The sequence below is a fragment of the Dipodomys merriami genome, unplaced genomic scaffold, assembly GCF_024711535.1.
Source record: "Dipodomys merriami isolate MVZ:Mamm:240054 unplaced genomic scaffold, mDipMer1.0.p SCAF_672, whole genome shotgun sequence".
NCBI lineage: Eukaryota > Metazoa > Chordata > Mammalia > Rodentia > Heteromyidae > Dipodomys > Dipodomys merriami.
Genome location: NW_027206260.1, coordinates 362,059 through 389,847, shown reverse-complemented (window position 1 = coordinate 389,847; position 27,789 = coordinate 362,059). Strand labels below are relative to the sequence as shown.

Genomic DNA, 27,789 nt, shown 5'->3' with positions numbered 1-27,789 from the left:
TTGTGCTCATGTGCCAGTGATTCACGCCTGTAATCCTAGCTACGCAAGAGGCTGAGATCTGAGGATCATGGTTCAAAGCCAGCCCAGACAGGGAAGTCTGTGAGGCTCTTACTGCCAATTAACCACCAAAAAGCCTGAAGTGGAGCTATGGCACAAATGGTATAGTACTAGCTTTGAGCAGAAAAGCTCAGGGACAGCACCCAGGCCTTAAGTTCAAACCCCACAACTGACAAAAATATCCCATCAATACTACTCATAGAGTCTCACTGGGAGCAGGGATACTTGCAGTATGTGAAGTTATTTATAGTCAGCATCCTGCCTTCCTTCTTGGTGGCATTTGGTAATCTACCTTAGTATATAGTGCCTTATGTCCCTTTAGAGATTCAACTCTAAACTTGAAGTTTGAAGGAGGTTGGTACCCAGCTCTAAAGGACTCTTCTCTGTTAAGGGCTTTGGTGTTTAGAACTTGAATATTTTTTTCTAGTGAAGCTAGACTCTGTCTTGGATATGACCTTCTCTCCAGGAGATCTTGGGGCCATCTACCTATTTATTCATGAATTCAACAAACTTTTATTGAGCATCTACTATATGAAAAACACTTTTTTTTTAAACCGGTCCTGGGCTTTGAACTCTGGGCCTGGGCGTTGTCCCTCAGCTCTTCAGCTCAAGGCGAGTGCTCTACCACTTGAGCCACAGTGCCACTTCCGACTTTTTCTGTGTATGTGGTACTGAGGAATGGAACCCAGAGCTTCATGCATGCTAGGCAAGCACTCTACCACTAAGCCACATTCTCAGCCCCCCCCCACTTTTGGATTTTTGAGGCTCAGTCCACCAGCCTCCCAAGAGCCTACCTTCCTTGTACTCATTTGTACGCGTTCTTATTAAGATGTGTATAAATCACATCATTTGTGAACAGTTGTTTATGTGTCAGTACAGTCCAGATACACTAAACACAGTTCCAACTGCGTCTGATCTTTCACAATTACACCCACCTCCCTCCCGTCCTTCCACCCTATCCCCAATCTCTGGCAACCACAAAAAAGGTCTTCTAGTTTTAGAATTTTGTCATTTCAAAAATGTTAAGGGAAGGCAGTCAGCAACCTTTGGAGGCTGACCTTTTTTTTTTAAATAAAATTCAAATTTTGGTTGGCATTGGGGATGAAACACAGGGCCTGCCAGTGCCCCCCTGAGTCCTGGCTCTGTTACCTTATGATATGTGTGAGGGAACCAGAAGCCTAGAATAAGTGTAATAAAATTGTGGCTTTATCTAGGTGCTAGTGCCTCATGCCCAGCTAATTGAGAGACTGAGAACTGGAGGATCACAGTACCAAGGCAGGCCTGGACAGAAAAGCTTGTGAGACTCCTCAAAAGATACAGTAAAGTATGCCCGCCATCCTTAGTTATGCAGGAATCATAGGATTGTGATGCTAGGCCAGTCTGAGCAGAAGTCCATGAGATTCTGTCTCCCCAAAAGGAAGCCATACTCATTGGCATACCTGTGTGTCTAGCAACAATAGGAAGTCTAAAGTTGGCAAACACCTAGGTGGGAAGCAAGACCTTCTCCTAAAAATAACCAGTGAAAATTAGGGCTGGAGGTATGGTTCAGCAGTAGAATGCTTGCCTAGCAAGTGTAAGGCCAGGTTCAAACCCTGGTACCCCCCCCCCCCCACACACACACACAAGCGTGGGTTTCTTTGAAGTTGATTTTCTGAGCATAGCAGCACTTCCAGTGCCACCTGGTGGCTCTTTGTCTTGCCAATGAGGTTGAGGGTAAAGCTAAGTCCTTTGAGGCCACTTTCTTACTGAAATTTTCTTTTCAGAGTGAAGGCTAATTCTGTATCTTGCCTGGGTTATATCGTCTCAGAATAATACCAGCAGAATCATTTTTCAGATTTTTTATATATATATATATATCACTTAGCATCGTTTGCTTCTGAAGAATCTATTCTATTATTATTGTTATTATTATTATATATTTTTCAATATGAGGCAGGTATTAGACTTCTGAAAACTGTAGGATTCGTTTCAATGAGTCACAGCATTTGGCTAAAATAGAGAGGACTCCATCTGGTGCTTTTGCGTGGTCCCTCGTTCTGTTCTCTGTGACTGAGCTATAAGAGAAAGCAGAAGAACTTGATGTTCTATGAGCTCATGACTGGGCCTGCCTGTCAGGCACAAGGCTTGCCGGAGTAAAGATATGAGGAGGGGGCCTTGTCTCCTGGGAGTCTCTCAGCTTGCCAGCCCTTTCCTCGGAGTGCCCTTGAATTTGCCCCTTGAGTATTATTAGGAGGAGCTTGCTTCCAGATTGGACCGGTTTCTTCAGGTCCTCTTGGCCTGCTGTGCCCTCCTGCTCCTCTCTGCCTGCCTAGAGAAGCAAGACAACTCATTCTGACACCACTGGCTTCCTGAGGGCAGGTGGCAGTGCCCCAGTTCAGGAAAGATTATAGGAGCATTAAAGAACTCAGGGGGAAACGGTACAGATTTAGGGGGAGAGAATCACTGCTGATCTTTATGTATGTCACTTCCGTGGTTTTCACATCTGGATCTACATTGTAGAGTGATGTGAGGATTAATTACAGCCATAGATATCAAGGGTCTGCGATGGCCAGGTGTCAGTGGCTCACACCTGTAATCCTAGCCACTCAGGAGGCTGAGATCTGAGGATCGTGGTTTGAGGCCAGCCTGGGCAGGTAAGTCCACAACATAAGAGTCTCTCGTGTTTGTTTGTCTGAGCTAGTTTTGAACCATGATCCTCACATTGCAGCCTCCTGAATAGTTAGGATGACAGGCATGAGCCACTGACACCTGGCATAAAAATGACTACATTTCTCACTCAGTCCTATGTCCTATTCTGTGCATTCTGCCTTCTCACCAGTGACAGATTGTCCTCCTGTGTGGAAGGAAAGGGGGTGCACTGTGTGTCGGGGAAACATCAGAAATGTTGACATCCTACATAGCTCCCTGCAGAGCCATGTCCGGAGCCTCCTGTTCCATCAGTAGATGGGTCTGACCTACTTGGCTATACCTACCTCTCCACTTCTGGCTTGTTTTAGTGCTTAATTGGAGACTAAAGTCTCTCATGGTTGCTTCTGCCACGGCTGGCTTTGAACCATGATCCTCAGATCTCAGCCTCCTGAGTAGCTAGGATAACAGGCGTGAGCCACCAGCACCTGGTGATGTCTGCCTCTTATGGGGTACCTGGGGTCTGGCTTTACATAACTGTGGTAGGTTTGGATTCTTCCGCTGCTAGGACAAATATCTTGGAACTCTTTAGGGGCATAGGTCCTGCTCTGCTTCTTTCCTGTTCTATATTAGTCCCGGAGACTAAGGCAAGTGTCCTTGCCCCTATGACTCACTCATCTCTGCCTGCTGCTGGTGTGCTGCCTGATTAATGTAGACACTTCTTCCTGTGGGGTCATTAGAACTGGGTATGTGTGAGCAGATGCCCACAGCTCTACCGATAGTTACCTGGCTATGTGGAGGGCATTGCCGAAGCAGTCTGCCTGAATTGCTACTCTAGACCATTCAGGCCTGATGGATGGTAACATGATTATTGAGTTAGCAAGGAACTGGAGCCTTGTCTAAAGGGCCCTGGGTGTGAGGAGTATTGAGTGGATCTTGTTGAGTTAGGTTGTCTACAGGTTTGTTCATGGATTTGGGGGAGTCTGTCTCAGGGAAGGGACAAAATAAAGACCTCTGAAGCCCATGAGAGGCATACCCCAATTTTGCACAGGGATTCAGTCTCTCCCTCTCATTTTTATTGAGCAGGGGGGGGCGGGGGGGGGGAGGAAATCACATAGCACAAAGTTAACTAATTTAGTGAACAGTTTCAGTGGTTTTAATATTATCACTATACCGAGTGTGAGCTTTGGTGCCACAACGGTGGTATATACAGGATTATATGATGCCCTGTAGCTTCGATGCCCTGTAGATTAGATGTTAAATGAAGCTGCACCCTTGTGCTGCTCTGGGTGCCATATTAAGCCCTATCAGCCTTGACCAACAGAGGCCCTGCCCCAGGTTGGCCACCAGGATTCTCTCTCTCTCTCTCTCTCTCTCTCTCTCTCTCTCTCTCTCTCTCTCTCTCTCTCTCTTTCTTATTCTCCCCTTCCCAGGGTTTTTTGATTAAATTTACCCTATCATCTGTTCTAGGTACTCTACTCTGTCTTCTGGAACCCTGATCTCTGGGTCCCCAGCACCTGCCCCAGATACTCTCTCTTCCTTGAAAACAGGACAAGGCCTGAGATCACAATATTCTTCTCACTCCTTTAGCAGGGCTATGTGGGCCCCCTCACCAGCCTGATTCTCTGTGCCAGGGGGTCTTTGAATAAGCCTGGCTCCCAGAGCCTCTGGTCTCTCCTCTCTTGTCAAACATAGACCATCCAGTTCTACCAGCATTGCTGGCTGGACTTCTTATTACTTCCCACATCCCTGAGACTTTGGCATCAGAATCTCAGGCTTCCTGCCCACTCTACTTGCTGTTAAGCCAGCAGAGGAAGAGAGGAAGGCAAGAGCTAATGTTTTCCTCAATGCCTACTGTGTACCTGGCACCACTCTTCTTCATGCTGGGGGTAGCCTCGGCCCCTCTGTTGGCTCAGCCTGGCCCTGGCACTCTAGGCATGGGGCCTCTTGCCCTTCCCTTGGGAAACAGGCCTCTTTGCCAGTCTTAGGCATTACTCAAGCATCTAGCCGCAGAGAGTGGGATCTCACATACACACGCATGCCCATTTGTACATGAAGGCAATGCATTACCAATTCACCTTTGCAAGCACATATCAGCATACGCATGCACATGTACATGCATGCACAACATCTCCACAGCTCCACCTCCACCACTCAGGTCTTAATCGCTGCTCCCAGATGCACAAACTGAGAAGATCTTACTTGTGAGAATATCTGTCTAATGGAATTTAAGCCTAAGAAAGCAAGTTTAATGCTCTTAGCATGTGAAAATCGAAACGGGTATCCCTGAGACTTTGCTCCCCAGACTTTGAACCCTGGGAGGTGGGGAAGAATAGCAGAGGGGGGCGTGGAGAGAGAGATATGCTGGTGGCCAACCTGGGGCAGGGCCTTTGTTGGTCAAGGCAGATTTTTAAGCCACCTGAAAAAGGTTGATGGCTTCTTGGATAAGAGGTTTTGACCTTAAATCCAGACTAAGAGGGCTGGGAATGTGGCTTAGTGGTAGAGTGCTTGGATAGCATTCATGAAGCCCTGGGTTTGATTCCTCAGTACCACATACACAGAAAAAGCCAGAAGTGGCGCTGTGGCTCAAGTGGTAGAGTGCTAGCCTTGAGCCAAAGAAGCTGAGGTGCCAGGTGCCAGTGGCTCATGCCTGTAATCCTAGCTACTCAGGGGGCTGAGATCTGAGGATCGCAGTTCAAAGCCAGCCTGGGCAGGAAAGTCCATGAGACTCTTCTCTCTAATAAACCAGCAGCAAACAGGAAGTGGCGCTGTGGCTCAAGTGGTAGCATGCTCGCCTTGAGCTGAAGAGCTGAGGGACAGAGCCCAGGCCCAGAGTTCAAGCCCCAGGACTGGCAAAAAAAAAAAAAAAAAAAAAAAAGACTAGGAAGCCTTAATCACCCAGTATCAGGATGAGTACTTGTGTGTGGAGGGTTAATGAGAACCCATCTCTAATGCAGTAAGAAGGAGTGGGAGAGTAAAGTGGGGGAGATGGAGGAATCTTTTGCAGGAAGTTTAGTAAGCAGATTAATCTTGATATCTCTAGGCCAGTTGATAAAGCAGTATAATGGTAAGAATAACAGAATGGACTAGGTGTCAGTCATTAGGGGAGCGGTCAGCCTAAGGTGAATTTAAGCAAACTCCACCTACTTTTCCACCATAAATACCCATGATGTTAAAATACCCCCTACACCATGTTATCAGATGTGACCACATGCATGGCTGGGCTGTATACTATCATCCTGTCCTAACTATGCATTACTAATAAACTTTCTTGGCCTATACTTCAATGTGTCCAAGCCCCAGTCCTGGGCCTTCAACTCAGGGCATGGGCACTGTCCCTCAGTTCTTCAGCTCAAGGCTAGCACTCTACCACTTGAGCCACAGCGCCACTTCTGGCTTTTTCTGCTTCTGTGGTGCTGAGGAATCAAACCAGGGCCTCATGCATGCATGACAAGCACTCTACCACTGAGCCACCTTCCCAGCCCCCTGTCCTTGAGCTTTTGTGCTTAAGGCTAGCACTCTACCACTTTGAGCCACAGTACCATTTCCAGCTTTTTGGTAGCTAATTGCAAGTGAGAGTGTCATGGACTTTCCTGCCTGGGCTGGCTTTGAACCACAATCCTCAGATCTCAGCCCTCCTGAGTAGCTAGGATTACAGATGTGAGCTACCAATGTCCAGTCCTAAAATTCTTTTTGGAAACAGTATGAACTGGGTTCCCAAGGGCCAGAAAGAGGGCTCCTTCTTTTTGGTGACCACCCAAGACTGTGGCTGTCCACAGGAAAATTTCTACTCCTTCCTGACACCCTGGTTGGAAGGAGAAGGAAGACCAAAGCTTAAGCAACACATAATAGATTCTCCTTCTAAGTTGGAAGTATCAAGTGTTTGTAGAGTGTTTCTACATACATCCCAGTACTGAGCACAGCAGAAGTTCAGTCTACTCATTATTAGTGATACATATATGGAGTTATCTTATACTGGGCAGAAATTGAGGAAGTTCCTGGGCTAGAGTCCTAGTTTTTGCCGAAAGTCAGAGGACTGGGACCTGCTTTCTCCCGAGACATAAAAATGTGTAGTTTTCTCTTGGCTTATCTTGGCTGAGTGGTTACAGAAGAATTTGAAAGACTCTTTTTTTTTAATGTTTACAATTCTTTAATGACCATTACATTAAACCATGTGCATTTTTTTCCAGTCCTGGGGCTTGAACTCAGGGCCTGGGCAAAGTCCCTGAGCTTCTTTTGCTCAAGGTTAGAGCTCTAGCCACAGCACCACTTCTGGCCTTTTCTGTGGGTGTGGTACTGAGGAATGGAACCCAGGGCTTCATGCATGCTAGCTGAGCACTCTACCACTGAGCCACATTCCCAGCCTGAAAGATTGTTGACACACAATTTGTTGTTGAAAGATTGTTGGCCTTGTCTCTTTTTCTTTCTCTTTCCTCTTTCTTTCCTTCCTTCCTTTTTTTTTTTTTTTTTTTGCCAGTCCTGGGGCTTGAACTGAGGGCCTGGGCACTGTCCCTGAGCTTTTTTTTTGCTCAATGCTACCACTCTACCACTTGAGCCACAGTGCTACTTCTGGCTTTTTCTGTGTATATAGTACTGAGGAATGGAACCCAGGGCTTCATGCATGCTAGGCAAGCACTCTACTACTGAGCCACATTCCCAGCTCCTTGTCTCCTTTCTTGATTTTTTTTTTTTGTCAGTTGTGGGGCTTGAACTCTGGGCCTGGGCGCTGTTCCTCAGCTCTTTAGCTCAAGGCAAGTGCTCTGCCACTTGAGCCACAGTGCCACTTCCGGTTTTTCTGTGGTTAATTGGAGATAAAAGTCTCATGGATTTTTCTGCCGTGGCTGGCTTTGAACCTTGATCCTCAGATCTCAGCCTCCTGAAGCTAGGATTACAGGTATGAACCACCAGCATCCAGCTTGTCTTCTTTCTTGTTGGGTGTAAAATAAGCTCTTAGCTACCTGTGTGGGCTGATGATGCATTCTAGAAGGCTCTGTAGGCAGGCTGTGTACTAAGTCTCTTCTACATTGGGTTTGAAAACTGGGCAGTGACTTAATGAAGTTTCTGGGCTAGAGTCCTAGTTTTTGCCCTCTGAGGGAAGGGGCTGAAGAGCTAGGGCCTGCTTTCTCCATAATCACAAACACTTGCAGCCAGGCCCTGATGGATCACACTTGTAATCTTAGGTATTCAGGAGGCTGAGATCTGAGGATTGCAGTTTGAGGCCAGCCCAGGCAGAAAAGTCCCCATGAGACTCTTCTTCAATTAACCACTCAAAAAGCAGAAGTAGCACTGTGGCTCAAGTGGTAGAGCATTAGCCTTGAACACAAAGAGGCTCAGGGACAGCACCCAGGCCCTGAGTTTAAGCCCCATGACCATCAAAAATAAAATAAAGGCTTTCAGTTTTCTCTTGTCTTATCTTGAGTTCCTCCTCGCAGTAGGGCCTGGAAGATAGCTGACATACACATAGCACTGTCCTTTTGCTAAAGGGCTATAGTCCTAGGCTTTGTAGTCACTGGAACCTGAGAGAAGCAGGATCCGCTTTATACAATGACTTCTAACTCCTGATGAGAACTTCTTAGCTTTAAGAGCTTTCCCTCTGAATCAGGAAAGTGAGAGGCTACACAACCCACATTTGTTCTCATGTTGTATCCCAGCATATTTGTTTGTAGCAGGAACCTCAGTGATTTGGGCTGAATCCGATTTTCTGGCCACTCTCAGGAGCCATGGAACTAGTCCTAGAAGATAAGACTAGGAAATGTGAACAGAAGGCCAAGGCTCCTGACAAAAAGCTATAGAGCTATGGCTAAGAATGTACCTGGTTGACCAGATGTCCTCTCAGGAAGCTGAACCTGTTAGGGAAGTTTTAAGAGATACTTTATTGCCTTGGAGTCACATTTGAAGGCTGGCTTAATCACTACAGGCTGGAAAGACTCAAAATTCCAAGACTCAAATGAAATACAGATCTTGGTGCAGTGAGGTACTGTAAACATCAGCATCTTGGATTCTGTCTTTTTTTTTTTTTTTTTTTTTTTTGGGGTTCGGTCGTGGGGCCTGAACTTTGTGCCTAGGCGCTGTTCCTCAGCTCCTCAGCTCAAGGCTAGCGCTCTACCACTTGAGCCACAGCGCCACTTTCGGCTTTTTTCTCTTTGCTTATGTGGTGCTGAGGAATCGAACCCAGGGCCTCAGGCATGCAAGGCAAGTGCTCTACCACTGAGCCACCTTCCCAGCCCCTTGGATTCTGTCTTTATGGTGTCCTAAAAAAAGGATCCTTGGGGGCTAGGCATGTAGCTTAGTGGTAGAGTGCTTGCCTAGCCTGCATGAAGTCCTGGGTTCGATTCCTTAGTACCACATCAACAGAAAAAGCCAGAAGTGGCACTGTGGCTCAAGTGGTAGAGTGCTAGCCTTGAACAAAAGAAGCTTAAGGACAATGCCCAGGCCCTGAGTTCAAGCCCCAGGACTGGCAAAAAATAAATAAAACAACAAAAAAAAATCAAGATGGCCCTGGCCTGAAATATCAGAAGAAATGAGGGACCCAGTCTTAGAAATTAAGGACTTTTGTTTTTCCAGACCTGGGGCTTGAACTCAGGGCCTGGGCACTATCCCTAAGCTTCTTTTGCTCAAGGCTAGCACTCTACCACTTGAGCCACAGCACCACTTCTGGCTTTTTCTGTTTTAGGTGGTACTGAGGAACCGAACCTAGGGCTTCATGCATGCTAGGCAAGCACTTTACCACCAAGCCACATTCCCAGGTATCAGTGTCATCTTGAAAGGCTAGGAGGTTAGATAGAACTTTTCACAGAGGTGTTAACCTGGCTCTCAGCTTTGGGTAGTGACTAGCCTAGACACCTGCTTGTCTTCTCTTCCTCCTCTGGCCCTTTTGTCTCTCAGCAGGAATCCCTACCTGCCTTGTCTCCTTTAGGAAACAGTAACAGCTGATGAGCTGTTATTCAAGTTTGATGAATAAGTGGGGGGAAAAAAGATATTAGGACAATGACTTCAAAGCTACCACATTTTCTCCTCTACTGATCTAGCAAAGGAAACTAGTTCTTTGGGTGCATGGTAGAAAAAAAAGTCCATTTTTGGATCACTTCCCCTAGGGATTTGTAAGTAATTGGTTGAACTAGAACTTTGTCAAAGATGAATGGTATGAATACAGCTGTCTGATTCACCTAAAAGAAGCTGGGTCATTTCCTACAAGTCTAGTCTAATTACAAATGATGTTTTATCAGTTAATTAACACAAGCCGGGAGGCTCAGCAAAGGGGTGGGTTAAGAAAAAAGGTAAATGTGTATGAATATGAGTGCTGTAGTTTGTTTGCATGTCTGAAACTAGAATAAGTAAACCTGTCGAAATTGTTTTAAGAAGGAAGAGTGGAATGGGAGAGAGCAGTAGAGATAGGGAGGTTGATTGAAGTACATTGCTTACTAATCGACGATTAATGTATGTTAAAAAAAATAATAAAACCATTAGCTGGCAGCAGTGGCTCAACATCTGTCATCCTAGCCATTCAGGATGCTGGGATCTGAGGATCATGGTTCAAGGCCAGCCTGGGCAGGAAAGTCCATGAGATTTTTTTTTTTTTTTTGTCGGTCGTGGGCTTGAACTCTGGGCCTGGGCGCTGTCCCTCAGCTCTTCAGCTCAAGGCGAGCGCTCTACCACTTGAGCTACAACGCCACTTCTGGTTTTCTGGTGGTTTATTGGAGATAGGAGTCTCACGTTCTCTCCTGCCCGGGCTGGCTTTGAACCGCGATCCTCAGATCTCAGCCTCCTGAGTAGCTAGGATTATAGGCGTGAGCCACCAGCGCTCGGCTCCATGAGATTCTTATCTCCAATTAATCACCTACTAATCACTCCAATTAATCAAGAGCTGAGGGACAGTGCCCAGGCCCAGAGTTCAAGCCCCAGGACTGGCCCACCCCCCAAAAAAAGAAATAAATTTTTTGCTAGCTCCCAGACCTTAGATAGGGCTTGTTGGGGGTTGGGGTCGGGAATAAGAGTAACAATCAAGGGATAAGTCTGGTGTGATAAGGGCACACACTGGTAGAAGACAAAATCACCCGTGGTGAGAAGTTTGTTACTGTATGAGCTTCAGGAATTCTGAATATTTCTTGAAAAATTTTTTTTAAAAAGTAGTTTATGGGTGTATATCTCTTTTCCCACAGAATTAAGAGCTAAGGTTTATACTCAGATTTATAAAGAGGCTCATATTTTAGAATACCCAGAACTTGCATAGATGGAGAACCAGAGAAAAATGGCATTGTTTTGGGATTATGAAGTATTTCCTGGTGAACTATGATTAAGGAATAGCACCTCTTTTGCTCATTAAGCTCTTGACAGAATGAACCAAAAATTAGGAACAAGAAGCAGAAAGCTACCTTCGAGAAAACTTAAACTTGGGCTGGGAAGGTAGCTCAGTGGTAGAGCGCTTGCCTTGCATGCATGAGGTCCTGGGTTTGATTCCTCAGCACCACATAAGCAGAAAAAGCCAGAAGTGGCACTGTGGCTCAAGTGGTAGAGGGCTAGCCTTGAGCTGAAGAGCTGAAGAACAGCACCCAGGCCCAGAGTTCAGGCCCCAGGATCGACCAAAAAAAAAAAAAACAACCTTAAACTCTCATGATCTAAAATATAATTAACAAAAAATGGTTTTTAGGGGTTCAAGAAGACCAATGTAGGATGAGGGACGATCCTTGGAAGAGGAACTTACCTCTGTAGAATTAGGACAAAGAGCTCAGAATTCACAGATCAAAACCAAAACCCCCCTTCTTGGACTGATTAGCAAAGTCATCCTAAAAGGAGAAGCTAGAGTTGCTAAATAAATTGAACAAAAATAGAGCAAGTGGTGGGAAAACTATGAGTTGCCAGCAGCCAGAACCATAGAAAGGCAAAGGAAATTCAAAATTCATAATCCATAGAGAAGAGAAGAAAACAAATAAGACACAGAAAGATTCAAAGATATGATCAAAGAAAAAATTTGCTTGCTAAATTAAAAGAACACATAAACTTTGTCTGAAAGGGCACACTTCAGGAAAAATAGATATAGAATATTCACCCCCAAAGCATGGCTAAGTTACTGAACTTTAAGAAGAAAGAATTAAGCCAGACACTGGTTTAATTACGCCTGTAATCCTAGCTACTCAGGAGGCTGAGATCTGAGGATCACAGTTCAAAGCCAGCCGGGGCAGGAAAGTCCATGAGACTCTTTTTTATTTTTTATTTTTATTTTTATTGTGAAAATACTGTACAGAAGGGTTACAATTACATGGGCAAGATAATGAGTACATTTCTTATCAAGCATTGTAGCCTCCTCCTTTGTTTTCCCTTCCCATCCCTTCCCATCCTCCCGCATTCCATGAGACTCTTATCGCCACTAAACCACTTGGAAAACCAAAAGTGGCGCCGTGGTTCAAGTGGTAGAGTGCTCGCCTTGAGCTGAAGAGCTGGGGGACAGCGCCCAGGCCCAGAGTTCAAGACCCACAACCGACCAAAAAAAAAAAAAAAGAAGACGGATTTTACTGCAACCAGAGGAAAAAGTTAATATATCTATAGACGAGGCTGACCCAGCATAATCAGTGATAGAAAACAGAGTGGCTGGGCTGGGAAGGTGGCTCAGTGGTAGAGTGCTTGCCTTGCATGCATGAGGCCCTGAGTTCGATTCCTCAGCACCACATAAGCAGAAAAAGCCAGAAGTGGTGCTGTGGCTCAAGTGGTAGAGTGCTAGCCTTGAGCTGAAGAGTGGCTATGTCTGCAAAATTCTCAGGGAACAAAATGTGTGAATGTTGAATTTCATATCCATTCAAGCTGTTGTTCAAATTTAAAGATCACAAAGACATTCAAGAGCTCAGATAAATACAGCTCCTGTGGGTTGTCTTTCAAATGAACAAATGGATCACTAAAATGTTCTAGAGCTACATTTTATAAGAAATGAATGAAAACTGGAATTTTTTTTTTGTCTGTCATGGATCTTGAACTCTGGGCCTGGGCGCTGTCCCTCAGCTCTTCAGCTCAAGGCTAGCACTCTACCACTTGAACCACAGCACCACTTCTGGCTTTTTCTTTCTTTCTTTTTTTTTTTTTTGCCAGTCATGGTGCCTGAACTCTGGGCCTGGGCACTGTCCCTCAGCTCTTCAACTCAAGGCTAGTGCTCTACCACTTGAGCCACAGCACCACTTCCAGCTTTTTCTGCTTATGTGGCGCTGAGGAATCGAACCCAGGGCCTCATGCATGCAAGGCAAGTGCTCTACCACGGAGCCACCTTCCCAGATATTTACTCTTGAGAAAAGAGCTTTAGGACCCAGGAGCCAGACCTTGGCCATTGCATACTTCCTGCTTCTCTGCTTGAATGTATAGAGACCACTGAGAACCGCCACAAAGGAGAAGGTCCTCCTGCAGCATCTGTCCAGCTGTAATTGCCCATTACGGAAAGGTCATCCATGAATGTATCAAAACCTTGTTTGAAGTGGTGGGTCCTCTTCCAGCTGCTCTGACTTCGAGAACCCGGCTCCTGAAGTTCACTCTCCTCCTGCTGAACAAAGACAGCTTATTAATGTGAATCATTTCTCTTTCAACTGTTCATATTCTAGAATAGTGCCATGTGGAGCACAGCATGGTTTCCCTCTGGAACCTATTCCATGCTTCCCGGCTTGCTTTTCCTTCCCAGTCTACTTTAACCCTATCATACCCTCCATGAGGGGGGGGGGGGCCAGCTAGTTACTAGAGTGGCTCCATCTTGCTTCCTACTATGGGTCAGGTATCTGAGTCCCTTTTGGGTGACTAATGGGACCTAGTTCCTGGAGCATCTCCTGGATCATCTTGTTAGGGTTTTGCTGGCATTTTCTGACAGAGAGGAGCCCATCTCCTGAACAAAACAGTCTGGATTATTTCTCTCAGTAGTGGTCATGGGTGTATCAGGATTGGTGAGAGGGAGGAGTTGATTGATGGCTCTCATTTTCCCCAGATATCTTCCTGTGTTGGGCTACAATTGTTTCTGGGGGCTGGGAATGGGGCTTAGTGGTAGAGTGCTTTGCCTAGCATGCATGAAGCCCTGGGTTCGATTCCTCGGTACTACCTAAACAGAAAAAAACCAGAAGTGGCGCTGTGGCTCAAGTGGTAGAGTGCTAGCCTTGAGCAAAAGAAGCTCAGGGACAGTAGGCCCTGAGTTCAAGCCCCGGGACTGACAGAAAATATTATTTCTGAAGCTGGATGCTGGTGATTTATGTCTGTAACCTTAGCAACACAAGGAGGCTGAGATCTGAGGATCGCAGGTAGAAGGCAGCCTGGGTAGGAAATTTTATGAGGCTCTTACCTTTAATCAACCACCGCAAAAACCAGAAGGGGAGCTGTGGTTCAAGTGATAAAGTGCTAGGCTTGAGCAAAAAAAAAAAAAAAAAAAAAAAAGCTCAAGGACAGCACCTAGGCCCTGAGTTCAAACCCCAGGACTGCTCTCTCTCTCACTCACTCTCTCTCTCTCTCTCTCTCTCTCTCTCTCTCTCTCTTTCTCATTGTTTTTGAGCAGTTAATAGCTCTAATGCCGAAAGGAAAACTGGTAGAAAGTGGGCAATTTCTATGTCTTCCATCTTTTGGGAGCTCTTCTATTTCTAGCTAAGGACATTTTAGTTTCTCCTGTGAGTTTCTGTTGTTTTTTGGTCAGTCATGGGGCCTGAACTCTGGACCTGGGCGCTGTCCCTCAGCTCTCCAGCTCAAGGCTAGCACTCTACCACTTGAGTCACAGCACCATTTCCGGCTTATTTTTCTGCTTATGTGGTGCTGAGGAATCGAACCCAGGACCTCACACATGCCAGGCAAGCGCTCTACCACTGAGCCACCTTCCCAGGCCCTCCTGTGAGTCACTCTTTCATGTCTGCCCTCTCCCTTCCTCTCTGCTGGCCTGACCTTCCATGTCTTTCCTGCTTTATTACTGGGTCCTTTTCCCCACCTTGCACACCATCCTTATGTCCCTCCTCAGGGAAACAGGACACCCTGAGGCTGCTGGGAAAAGTGTTGGCTTCAAAGGGGCTTCAGTGGTGATGAGGCATGACCTTAATGCACAAGATTGGGATGGGACTGGATTCTGGTGTGTGTGGACACCTCCCTCTCATTTTCTTTCCTCCTTCCTTTCTCCTACCCCAGTAGCCATCTTTCGGTGGAGACTTTGATGAGTGCCTTTGAAGCAAGGCCTCCTAGAAGGCTTACCTCAGGCTGTTCCTGATATCTGTGTGTACACAGTCACCAACCCTAAACTCTACCATTGAGGGTCCAGAGATGGACTGGAGCTGGGAATGTAGCTTGGTGGTAGAGGGCTTGGCCAAGCATGCATGAAGCCCTGGGTTCGATTCCTCAGTACAGAAAAAGCTAGACGTGGTAGGGTGGCTCAAGTGGTAGAGTGCTAGCTTTGAGCAAAAGAAGCTTGGGGACAGTGCCCACACCTTGAGTTCAAACCTTAGGACTGGCAGAGAGAGAGACAGAGAGAGAGACAGAGAGAGAGAGAGAGAGAGACAGAGAGAGAGAGAGAGAGAGAGAGAGAGAGAGAGAGAGAGAGAGAGAGAGAGAGAGAGAGAGAGAGAGAGAGAGAGAGAGAGAGAGAGAGAGACTGGATACCAGCCTATTTCTCCTGTGAGTTCTTGGCTTCAGATGTGTAGATTTATCATAGTTCATAGTATTGTTGGGTGTTTCCCATTCGGAGAGCTTCTCTGACCCTATCAATTCCTTTCTTTTTGACCTCCTTTCTCTGGCTGCTCTGTTTCTGGAATCTTCTTTTGTTCCCACGACTGTTAATACTCTTTAGAGGCTTTCCTGGACCACTGCTCTGGGGGAAATCTTTCTTCCCAAGAATTTCCTGTGAACTAAATCCTTGACTCTCAGATAAAAATATCTATGTATTATATAAACGCTATAAGTTGAGCTCAATTGTGTGCAGTATTTATTTTTATCTATTTATTTGTGGTTTTTTTTGTCTTTTCTTTTTTGGCATTGGGTAGCAGAACTTGCTAGGCAAGTGCTTTGCCACTGAGCTACATCCCAGCCCTACAATATATCAATTGAAATGCAAGCTGTACCCCCTTTCACGATGTCCTACCCACCTGTACCCACCCATTTCAGCCCAACCAGCTCAAAGTGATCATTTTGTTGTTATACTTCTCATCCCTGGACTGGCTCCCCCCCCCTGGATTCTCCATTTCCATTAACAAAAAGTCATGAATATCCTAGCTGTATTTTCTCTCCCTCTTATTTCATGGACATGAGTCTCGGCTGTTGCTTTATCCTCAATCTCTATTATCTTTTTTTCGCCTTGTCACAGAGCGGAAACACTCTTATTGGAAAACCATAGAGACTCTGTTGCCTTTGCCCTTCAAATTTCCAAAGACTTCAGGTAGTTCAACACATACTGTTGCAGGGAGCAGTGCTAAAGAGGCTGAGAATGAAGACTTATATCTACCACCGAGCATGCTTTGACCTGTCTAACTTGCCCTTTTACCTCAGGAAGAACAGCCATCTTGTTTCATTATTGATCTATTTTTGCCTGCCCTGGTGCTTAAATTCAGGGCCTGAGTGGTGCTGTCCCTGAGCCTTTTTGTGCTTGAGGCTAGTGCTCTACCATGTGAGCCACAGCACACCACTTCTAGCTTTTCCTGAGTAGTTTATAGATAAGTCTCACAGACTTTTCTACCTGGACTGGCTTTGAGCCACGAGCCCCAGATCTGGGCTAGCCTTGAACTGTGAACCTCAGCCTCCTGAGTTAGCTAGGATGACAGGCATGAGCCACCGGCATCCAGCTAAGAACAGCCATGTTTTCAGACCTTGTATATTTCAGCCTCTGCTGACACTTGTGGCATTGTGCCTTCCAGTGATTAGTTTGTACATCTGTTGCTCCTCTAGCCTGCAGGTTCCCAGAGGATTGGATCCCTGTCTGATTTACTTTTTAAAAATTTATTTTAGTTAAATATTCACTACGTGTTTATAAAGAATATAAGGCTTATCAAATATGTATATGATGTAATGAATAACAATATAATGAATACCTGGAAACCTGACTTGCCTTGTAAGAGATATGGTCCTCAGACCATTAATACTATCATAGACCCTGGAACGAATCCAGGGATCAGTAAATGTTAATGACCTAAAGCCTGACATAACTAATTAATTAATTAATACTTATTATTGGAGTCATTTTTTTCTTTTCTTTTTTTTTTGGGGGGGGGTCTGGTCGTGGGGCCTGAACTCTGGGCCTGGGCGCTGTCCCTCAGCTCTTCAGCTCAAGGCTAGCACTCTACCACTTGAACCACAGTGCCACTTCCGGCTTTTTTCTTTTTGCTTATGTGGTGCTGAGGAATCGAACCCAGGGCCTCAGGCATGCAAGGCAAGCGCTCTACCACTGAGCCACCTTCCTAGCCCCTGGAGTCATGTTTTTTAAAGCTTCTTAGTTGCTAAACAAACTCAGGTGAAGTGGACATAACTGGGGTATGTAACTCCCATAACTTGGCTCTTCTTCATGAGTCCATTATATGGACATTTGTATGAGTTTTTTGTTTGTTTGTTTGATTGTCTTTTGGTGCAAGTCCTAGAGCTTGAACTCAGGATCTGAGCACTGTCCTTGAACTTCTTTCTGTTCAAGGCTAGCACTCTACCACTTGGACCACAGCTCTACTTTTTTTTCTGGCTCTTTGGTCATTAATTGGAGATACCTTTGCTGCCTAGGCTGGCTTTGAACTGTGTTCTTCATATCTCAGCCTTCGAAATAGCTAGGATTACAGACAGGAGCCACCAGTGCCTGGCTGTTCAAGGGCTGCTTTTTAAATTCTAGCCACAAATTAAATGAGAACACAACAAATGTAATCACTTGAGAACTATTCATTTAGGGTACTTAGAAATTGCTTTGTTGAAAGATATTAAGGGAGCCCAGGTTGTAAGTGTGTGTGGACATAATCCTGGGCCTTACAGCTCATTCTAAAGATGACACATAGGGGTTCCACTCAAACATTTGATGTCTCACTGAAGAAAGAGGCAGGTCTGTGATTGAATGGCTAGGTGCATGCTATCCGTAATTGCTGCAAGGAGTGTTAGCTGTTTAATAGTGTTTCTCTTTTCCAGAAAAGTCTTTATTAAGTCATGAGTGCATTTCTCCCCCACTACTCAATTCCTTAGAAGATTGATAACAGAATATCTTCGAAGGGTCATTTTTCCATGGACGACTTCTTCTTCTTCTTCTTCTTCTTCTTCTTCTTCTTCTTCTTCTTCTTCTTCTTCTTCTTCTTCTTCTTCTTCTTCTTCTTCTTCTTCTTCTTCTTCTTCTTCTTCTTCTTCTTCTTCTTCTTCTTCTTCTTCTTCTTCTTCTTCTTCTTCTTCTTCTTCTTCTTCTTCTTCTTCTTCTTCTTTTCTTCTTCTTCTTCTTCTTCTTCTTCTTCTTCTTCTTCTTCTTCTTCTTCCTCTTCTTCCTCTTCCTCCTCCTCCTCCTCCTCCTCCTCCTCCTCCTCCTCTTCCTCCTCCTCCTCCTCTTCCTCCTCCTCCTCCTCCTCCTCCTCCTTCTCCTCCTCCTCCTCCTCCTCGCTCTACCACTTGAGCCACAGCATCACTTCTGGTTTTCTGGTGGTTTATTGGAGATAGGAGTTTTATGGATTCTTCTGCCCAGACTGGCTATGAACCACGATCCTCATATCTCAGCCTCCTGAGTAGCTGGGATTACAGGCGTGAGCTACCAGTGGCTGACTTTCTGTGGATTTCTTACCTCCCTTCTGAAAGCCAAATGCCCTGCTTGCTGGCTCCTGAATCTTTCTGGCAAGCAATGGCCTTCAGCTGGCAGCATCCTTATCTACAAAGATTGGGGTTCTAGGGCAGTAGGGATGAGGGCAGGCTTTTCCACCGATAGGTATAGCTGGGCCTCTGAAGTAGTTCTTAGCAAGCCTGCCTTGTCTCCTAGTAGCTAGGAGCTAGGAGACCAAAGAAAGTATGGAAGTTCCGGGAAGCCATATTAAGCATTGTCTTTCACTTTTTGTGCTTAGCCTCTTTCAAATGGAAGGGAGGAAAATTGACATAAAGGAACTTGAAATTGGGTCAAAGGAGGAGGAATACAAGGGTCTGGATTTTAAGCATGAGTGTTTCTCCTCTACCACAAGGAACTAGACAACTTCCAGGCTCCTCTGTCACTAGGCCAGGTTAGGATGGATAGTGAGGCATCAGGCATCTTGGGCCTAACTTAAGGGCTGGATCTCAGATCACACACAGCTTTGCAAGAAAAATACCAGGCTTCATAAAAGACCTCATCCTTGGGGCTGGGAAGGTAGCTTAGTGGTAGAGTGCTTGCCTAGCATGCATGAAGCCCTGGGTTCAATTCCTCAGTACCACATACACAGAAAAAGCCAGAAGTGGCACTGTAGCTCCAGTGGTAGAATGCTAGCCTTGAGCAAAAGAAGCTTAGGGACAGTGCCCAGGCCCTGAGTTCAAGCCCTACGACTGGCACCAAAAACAACAACAACAAAAAGACTTCGTTCTAGCTTGATAAACTTGGTTGGGCATTAAGCTAGCTAGAGGGTTCCAGAAGGAAAGTTTGCTTGTGAACACATAGTCCCAGGTATTGACATGACCTTGGGACCTTGGAGCTTTTTAAAAATACAGACTTCAAGCCTGGTGCCAGTGACTCACTCCTGTAATCCTAGCTACTCAGGAGGCTAAGACCTGAGGATCATGGTTTAAAGTCAGTCTGGGAAGGAAAGTCCATGAGACTCTTACCTCCAGTTAACCACCAAAAAGCCCTAAGTGGAGCTGTGGTTCAAGTGGTAGAGTGCTAACCTTGAGCAAAAAAGCTCAAGGACAGGCCAGTCTCTGGTGGCTCATGCCTGTAATCCTAGCTACGCAGGAAGCTGAGATCTGAAGATCATGGTTCAAAGGCAGCACAGGCAGGAAAGTCCATGAGACTCTTATCTCCAATAAACCACCAGAAAACCAGAAGTGGTGCTGTGGCTCAAGTGGTAGAGCACTAGCCTTCAGCTGAAGAGCTGAGGGACAGAACTCAGGCCTAGAGTTCAAGCCCCATGACCGACAAATAAAGAAAAAGAAAACTCAGGGACAGTGCCTAGGCCCTGAGTTCAGGCCCCAGGTCAAGTACACACACACACACACACACACACACACACACACACACACACACACACACACACACACACACACACACACACACACACACACACACACACACACACACAGATTCCCTCCCCCAACACACACACACTAGACCTACTGAGTCAGACAGAATCCACCATTGGTGCTGGGGTTCAAATGGGAGATACTTATCAGCAAATGTTGGTGGGGTACTACTACTGGGCAGAAGGAGGGTGATGATGGGGCTTGAGATGGGGTCACCCTCAGCTGGTAGAGACCTCTGCAGACTGCTTCTCTAAGATGGATGTCTAACACAGGCTTTTCAATGTCATTTCAGTGTATCTCGGCGAGTGGACCCCAAGGAGCCCCTGAGTAGCCAGAAACCAGCCTCCTCCACCCTAAAACAAGCTTCTGCCACGGCTCCTGGCCGAGAGAGTCCCCGAGAGACAAGGGTACAAGGTCCAGCAGGCCAGGAGGCCGATGGTCCCCGCAGGACACTGCAGGTAGACAGTAGGACACAGAGATCAGGCCGGTCTCCTTCAGTGTCACCGGACAGAGGCAGCACCCCCACGTCACCCTATTCAGTTCCCCAGATTGCTCCCCTTCCCAGCAGTACCTTGTGTCCTATATGCAAGACCTCGGATCTCACGTCAACCCCCAGCCAGCCAAACTTCAACACCTGTACCCAGTGTCACAGCAAGGTATGCAACCAGTGTGGATTCAATCCCAACCCTCATCTCACCCAGGTAAGCACTCTGTGTGGGCTCTGTACGTTACCCACATCTGGTTACCATGCCTCTCTCGATTGCCTTCTCTTCTTCCATCAGTTCCCTTTTCATGGTCATTTCCCTTCACCATCAGCATCTAATGCACTCCTGATAAGCACAGAGGCTACAGAGCTCCTAAGGAATTCCTTTACCCTGAACGCTTAGGCAGAGTCCCAGAGTAGCTGTTTGGGTTGTTTTTTCCCCCGCCTTGGTCCAAGTTTGGCCTAGAAAAAAGGCCTTGGTACCAGGAGCTAGAGTCTCACATCTGTAATCCTAGCTAACTTAGGAGGCTGAGATTTATTGATTGATTGGTTGATTGATTGATTGATTGATTGTCAGTTGTGGGGCCTGAACTCTGGGTCTGGGCGCTGTCCCTGAGCTCTTCAGCTTAAAGCTAGCACTCTACCGCTTGAGCCACAAGCGCCACTTCCAGCTTTTTCGGTGTATGTGGTGCTCAGGAATCAAACCCAGGGCCTCATGCCTGCAAGGCAAGCACTCTACCACTGAGCCACCTTCCCAGCCCTGGGAGGCTGAGATTTAAAGATTGAAGTTTGAAGTCAGCCCAGGCAGGAAAACCTGTGAGACTCTTATCTCCAATGAACTACCAGAAAAGCCAGAAATGGAGCTGTGGTCAAGTGGTAGAGTACTAGTGTTGAGCAAAGAAGCTCAGGGACAATGCTCAGGCCCTAAGTTCAAGCCCCAGCACTGGCATATACACAAAAAGAAGAGGGCCAAAGGGTCAAGTGCACTTCTACTAATGGTTGCTCCTTTGAAGAGTGTCTAGGTAGCAGTAGAGCCTAAAGGGAGACAAATTTCCCTGACCTTGGGCCTCCATCTCTCTTTGACCCTCAGAGAGGGGGAGGCTGATTCTGGGAGCAAGTGTTAGGCCAGACCCCTCCCCCCCAAAATCACTTTCCAGCAGCATTCTGGGAAGCCTCCTCTAGGTTTCAGTTCCATTTAGCTGAAGAGTTTGTGGTGGTAAAGAAGCTAGCCAGCCTGGTGCTGGTAGCTCACGCCTGTCATCGAGGCTGAGATCTGAGGATCATGGTTCAAAGCCAGCCCATGCAGGAAAGACAGTGAGACTCCGATCGCCAATAAACCACTCAGGAAACCAAAAGTGGTGCTGTGGCTCAAGTGGTAGAGTGCTTGCCTTGAGCTGAAGAGCTCAGGGAACACCCAGGGATTGGCATTGCCATAGGCTGCCTAACCAACCCCTTGTAGGCTGTCTTTGGTGCTCTGGAGGCTGAGTGCACCAAAGCATTGGCTGAGTTGGGCCATTTCATTGGAAATGACTGCAGTAGATTGGTTGGCTTCCTCCAGCTCCTGTGAGGGCAACTCCAAAGCCTCTATTTCTCTTCGAATGGCTCTGTTTGGGATAGGACAGAGAGTGGTTATGGGCACCTCTGGGATTATTAGCAGCTGGAGCCATTTGGACCATGTTGGGAAGTGAGCTGTGGGGGGGGGGGGCGGGGAGTGCTAAGTGAGAATAATTGTTCACAGGTCAGGGTCTATATATGCTGGGAGGTACTGTGGGTGTGGGATGTGTGGTTTGGGAGAGAGATAAGTGTGAGATTGTGAGGAAGGAGCTGTCGGTGTGGGGAGGGATGACTCAGTGCATTTAGAGTTGCTCTTAGAGTGTGGAGGCTTCCTGAGGAGGCGTGCACACTCGTGATTATTGCATCTGTGATTAGAAATAGGCACATCCCTGCCCTGATCAGTTAGGTAAGTGTTGGCAGTATGAGGAAGGCCAGAGAAGATCACTCTGTATGTTTCTTTCTTTCCTTTTTTTAATTTTCTTTTGCCAGTCCTAGGGCTTGAACTCAAGGCCTAAGCACTTGTGCCTGAGCTTCTTTTGGTTTTGCTCAAGGCTAGCACTCTACCACTTGAGCCACAGTACCACTTCCGGCTTTTTCTGTGGATGTGGTACTGAGGAATTGAACCCAGGGCCTCATGCATGCTAGGCAAGCACTCTACCACTGAGCCACCTTCCCAGCCCCAAACACTCTGTGCGTTTCTACCACTTTAGAAGGCAGAGGCATCTGATCTCTCATGCATAGGAAGGCTTGATCCGGTGCTCCATGTCTCTCTGTAGGGCATCTCTTTCTTGTGCTGGTCTCATCCTTTTTGGTTCCAGGTTCCCTGAAATGCTCACTCATGCTGTAGCCTCTGCTGGATGGTGGATGGGATACCATTCATGGAAACACAGGCTACTGGTGGGCAACACAGTCTTCACATGCTATAGCTTCTGCTTCCAGGCTCCTCCAAGCCCAGGAACATCAGTGAGGTGGGAAAGGAGCCAGCCTTTAACAGTGCTTGGAAAAACAGTAGAGTAGGAGGGCCTTGGAGCTGCTCAGTCCATCTGCCTCTGTGCTGGGAGGAAGCCTAAGGCTCAGGTCCAGGAGAAGAAAGGGCCTTAGACTTGCTGCAGACTCACAGTATTTTGGGAAATGAGCAGAACTCTCAGCCAAATACTTCAAACAACTGCAGGGCTGGACAAAATGAAATGCTCCTTTGCTATCTGAAGGTTTTTAGCATCCTCAGGAGCATTAAGAGCTCTGAGACAAGGCTGGAGTTGGCAGCCTTTCCCAGATTTGCTTTCAAAAAAGCATATTAGGGAGGCTGGGAAGGTGGTTTAGTGGTAGAGTGCTTACCTAGCATGCATGAAGCCCTGGGATCGATTCCTCAGTATCCCATCCATAGAAAAAGCCAGAAGTGGCACTGTGGCTCAAGGGGTAGAGTGGCTAGCCTTGAGCAAAAAAGAAGCTCTAGAGACAGTGCCCAGGCCCTGAGTTCAAACCCCAGGACTGGAAAAAATAAATTAGAAGTATATTAGAGGCTATTGTTCCATGGCGCCCAATTTGGGAATTGTTAGCCTTGCCTATTCTGCAGCAGGTTTGCTGGTCTTGGGGCTTGAACTGAGAGTACTATCCTTGAGCTTTTCTGTTCAAGGCTTAGGCTCTAGCCTTTGAGCCACAGTTCCACTTCTGGCTTTTTGGTAGTTTTCAGAGATAAGAGTCTCATGGACTCTTCTGCCTAGGTTGGCTTCAAGCCACAGTCCTCAGATCTCAGCCTCCTCAGTTGCTAGGATTAGAGGTATAAGGCACCAGAGCCTAGCTAGATGCCCTATTCTACTGGGACCTCTAGGCCGAATTCAGTGGTGTTCTTCCTGTGAAAGAATACCAACCTCTGACACATTTTCCTGAGCGGTTGGCAGCGGGTCATTTTCCAACTAGAGCCATTATTACCCTTTGTCCCTTCGCAAAGAGCAGATTCCCTTCCCTGGACATGCTTCCTCGTGATGAGAAAACATGCTGGGAGGTTTGGTGCACACATCTGGATGTGATATCTGTCCTGAGAGACCACATCTGTTCTCCACATGGCTACCTTGACGTTATGTTGGCCAAGAAGGCTTTCCTAGAAATGGTCTGGTGTCTCTGAGCTGAACTACTGCTTGGCTTGAAGCTCTATACATGTGTAAAGTCAGGTGTCCGGGTGTCACGGGGGGGGGGGGCAGGAAACTCAACTCTATCACTCCCTTCCCATGTCAGTTACTTCCCATATGTAGCCCAAGGGGAATAAGAAGAGGTTAGGGGGTACTACCACTCCTAGTACAGTTGAACTGTGGACAGTAGCTACAGGGGAGTATATGGAGATCCTGTCTGGGTAGGAAATGTACCTGGAATGGCTACTATGGTAATGGCACTGGTTGAGGAGGCCTAGCAGTCTGGGTGCTGTGTCCAGGGCATGCCAGCAAGAGGCATTGCTTCCCACTAGACAGAGGGAGGGATCTGGGGACAAAGGCCCATTCAAGTGACATAGAGGCTTTCAAAGCCTCTGAGACCACTGATGAAACTTCTCTGGGTCTTTGGATATGTGACCATGGAAAATGGAATGTTTCCCCATATGGTTTATGAGGGGAGAGAGAGAGAGAGAGAGAGAGAGAGAGAGAGAGAGAGAGAGAGAGAGAGAGAGAGAGAGAGAGAGAGAGACCCATGGTTAGTGTCTAACTTTAGGTAGTGCACAGACCAGGAGTGAGAAGAACTGGCCTACGCCTCTCACTGTTTTTGGTGGAGGCCATTTCTTTGTGGATTATTCCAGAAGGTAAATAATTTCCCCTGTTTGAAACCCAGCAATGAAGCCCTTGGGAGAGGGGAATTGTCTCTTTTTGGGGTTTGTACATCTTTCATGTCCTACAAGAAACCTTCCCTCTTTTTTTTTTTTTTTGTTGGTCTTGGGGCTTGAACTCTGGGCCTGGGTGCTGTCCCTCAGTTCTTCAGCTCAAGGCTAGCGCACTACCATTTAAACCACAGCGCCACTTCTGGTTTTCTAGTGGCTAATTGAAGATAAGAGTCTTACAGACTTTCCTGTCTGGGCTGGCTTCAAACCTTAACCCTCAGATCTCAGCCACCTGAGTAGCTGGGATTACAGGCATGAGCCACCAGTGCCCAGCTCTAATCCCCTGTAAAGAAAACTACTGAGGTATAGGCAAGGTCTTAACCTTTCCTGGTCTAGTCCAAGACTCTGCTGAGACCAAGCCAGGAATGTTTAACCCACCATAGTCCTTACCCTACCCAATGGCAAGCTTTAAGCCTAGGCAGGCATCCAAAGTGGGTGGTGTGGAGAAGGAGCCGAAGCAATGGCTCTGAGCCTCTCCCTTCTACTGCCTGCAGCCCACTCCTTCCCGGCAAGGGCCAGGGCACCAGATGGCTCGGGGGTGGTGCTGTCAGTTTTGCACAGATCCCTCTTCTGTAGCCAGCAGCCTTGTCCCCTTTCCTCTGCCCCCCTCCAGACCACATTGCCACTTGGGCGGGATGGAAATGAGGAGCAGGTGTTAGAAGGACAGCAGTGTGCTATGGAGAGGGAAAGTTTCCTCTTCCTTAGTGGGTCACGTCTGCAGAGTCAAAGAGGCCATCCATATACTTTGCATATTAACACTGCATGGATATTGGGGTGGAGGAGATCAGAGGAACCCTTCCCCCATTTATAGACAGGGAGACTAAATCTTCTGAAGTTTTGATTTATTCTGGTTCATTCTAGAGCAAAAGAGTTGGAGACCTAGCCCCATTTGCTTTGGGGGGAAAAATCACAAATGGTACTACAGAATAGAATATTGGATAATAATGATAATATTCCACCTGCAGAATAATAAAATTGAACCCTTACCTTATACCAGCCTTATATATAAAATTAACCCAAATGGCTGGGAATGTGGCTCAGTGGTAGAGTGCTTGCCTAGCATGCATGAAACCTTGGGTTCGATTTCTTAGTACCACATATACAGAAAAAGCTAAAAGTAGTGCTGTGGCTCAAGTAGTAGAGTGCTAGCCTTGACCACAGAGAGGCTCAGGGACAGAACCCAGACCCTGGGTTCAAGCCAAAAAACAACAACAACAACAACAACAACAACCCAAAGTGGGTCAAATACCTAAACATAAAAGCTAAAACTATAAAATTCTTACAAGAAACTGCAAGGCAAAACCTTCACAACATTGAATTTGGCAGTAACTTTCTTAGCTATGACCATCTAAGGAATGACCATCAAATGACCATCAAAAGAAAAAAATAGTTAACAAATTGGGCTTCATGAAAATATATACTTGTATATCAGAAGATACTATCAACAGAATAAAAAGTTAGCTCATGCTGCTGGGTACCAGTGACTCACACCTATAACCCTAGCTACTCAGGAAGCTGAGATCTGAGGACTGTGGTTCGAAGCCAGCCCAGGTAGGAAAGTCTGTGAGACTAATATCTCCAAATAACCACCAAAAAAGCCAGAAGTGGAGTTGTGGCTCAAGTGGTAGAGCTCTAGCCTTCAACAAAAGAAGCTCAGAGGGGTTGGGCATGTGGCTTAGAGGCAGAGTGTTTATCTAGCATGCATGAAGCCATGGGTTCCGTTCCTCAGTACCACAGAAACAGAAAAAGCTGGAAGTGGCTCTGTGGCTCAAGTGATAGAGTGCTAGCCTTGAGCAAAATAAGCTCAGGGACAGTGCCCAAGCCCTGAGTTCAAGCCCCAGGACTGGCAAAAAAAGAGGAAGAAGGAGAAGGAGGAGAAGGAAGAAGAAGGAGGAGGATGAGGACGAGGACGAGGAGGTGGTGGTCAGGGACAGTGCCTAGGCCCTGAGTTCCGGCCCCAAGACCAGCACACAAAAAAACAAAACTATTATAGGTAAAATTTACATATATGGAATATACAGTTCTTAGATGTACCATTCGATGATCTTGACAATATCAGGTTGGCGACCTCATGGGTTATGGGTTAGCTACAGTAACAGAGGGTCAGTTCAGTGGAAGTTCAGAGGGAAGGGCCAAGGACTTTTGAGAAAGAGAGGTGAGGATGAAGAGCCCTGGAGAGCCCTTCCAGTAGGAGAGAAGGGTCAGAGGAGCCAAGAGAGGAGCCCTGAGGATTCCAGGGGTTTTGAAGAGGCTGAGACAAGGGAGGTCAGCCTTTCCTAGACTGGAGTAGCACTGAGGGGAAGTATAGGGAAAAACCAGTTGGTCCTCGGTATATTTTAGGACACAGTGGATAGATCTGGGAGGGAGAGAAGAGCAATATAGAAAGAATTGAGGAGATAACATTGCTGGCCTCTTTTTTATTTTTGGATGGTCATGGGGCTTGAACTCTGGGCTTGAGCGCTGTCCCTCAGCTCTTCAGCTCAAGGTGAGTGCCCTACCACTTGAGCCACAGCACCACTTCCGGTTTGCTGAGTGGTTTATTGGAGCTAAGAGTCGCACAGACTTTCCTGCATGGGCTGGCTTTGAACCATGATCCTCAGCTCTCAGCCTCCTGAGTAGCTAGGATGACAGATGTGAGCCACCTGCAGCGGCCTGCTGACCTTGCTGCCGGTTTGTGTCTCTTATTGAGATCGTGGCTGGTGACTCACAGCCCAGAAAGGGATGGAGTCATACTCATCCGTGGGGTCCTCTCAGGTACCTTTGAATTTGACACCAACAGGGAGGGCTCCTTTATGAGTGGTTTCTATGATGTTTCAACTTGTACCAAAATGGAAAGCCTGAATACAGCCTGCAGCATGATGTCTATGCTAAGTGACACTAAATGCCTGCTCTCCCAGGGAGGGGTGGCGTTCAGAGGCAAGCAAGACAGATATGCTGCCCTCTTTCTGTGAGGAGAGATACCGGGGAATGGGGGATGACAAGAGCATCTATTACTGTACACTAAAGATTCCTCAGTACCATACACAGAAAAAGCTACAAGTGGCAGTGTGGCTCCAGTGGTAGAGCGCTACTCTTGAGT

At 46.7% G+C, this 27,789-nt stretch overlaps 1 protein-coding gene across 2 annotated transcripts in view; it reads left to right on the top strand.

Moving 5' to 3' along the window:
• LOC138815844 (protein bassoon-like) overlaps nt 1–27,789 on the top strand; it is a 72,714-nt gene that overhangs the window by 17,761 nt on the left and 27,164 nt on the right. For both annotated transcript variants that reach the window (XM_070005218.1, XM_070005217.1), the window contains exon 2: nt 20,105–20,513. In XM_070005218.1, coding sequence (XP_069861319.1) covers nt 20,105–20,513 — 409 coding nt within the window. The remainder of the gene's footprint in view (nt 1–20,104; nt 20,514–27,789) is intronic.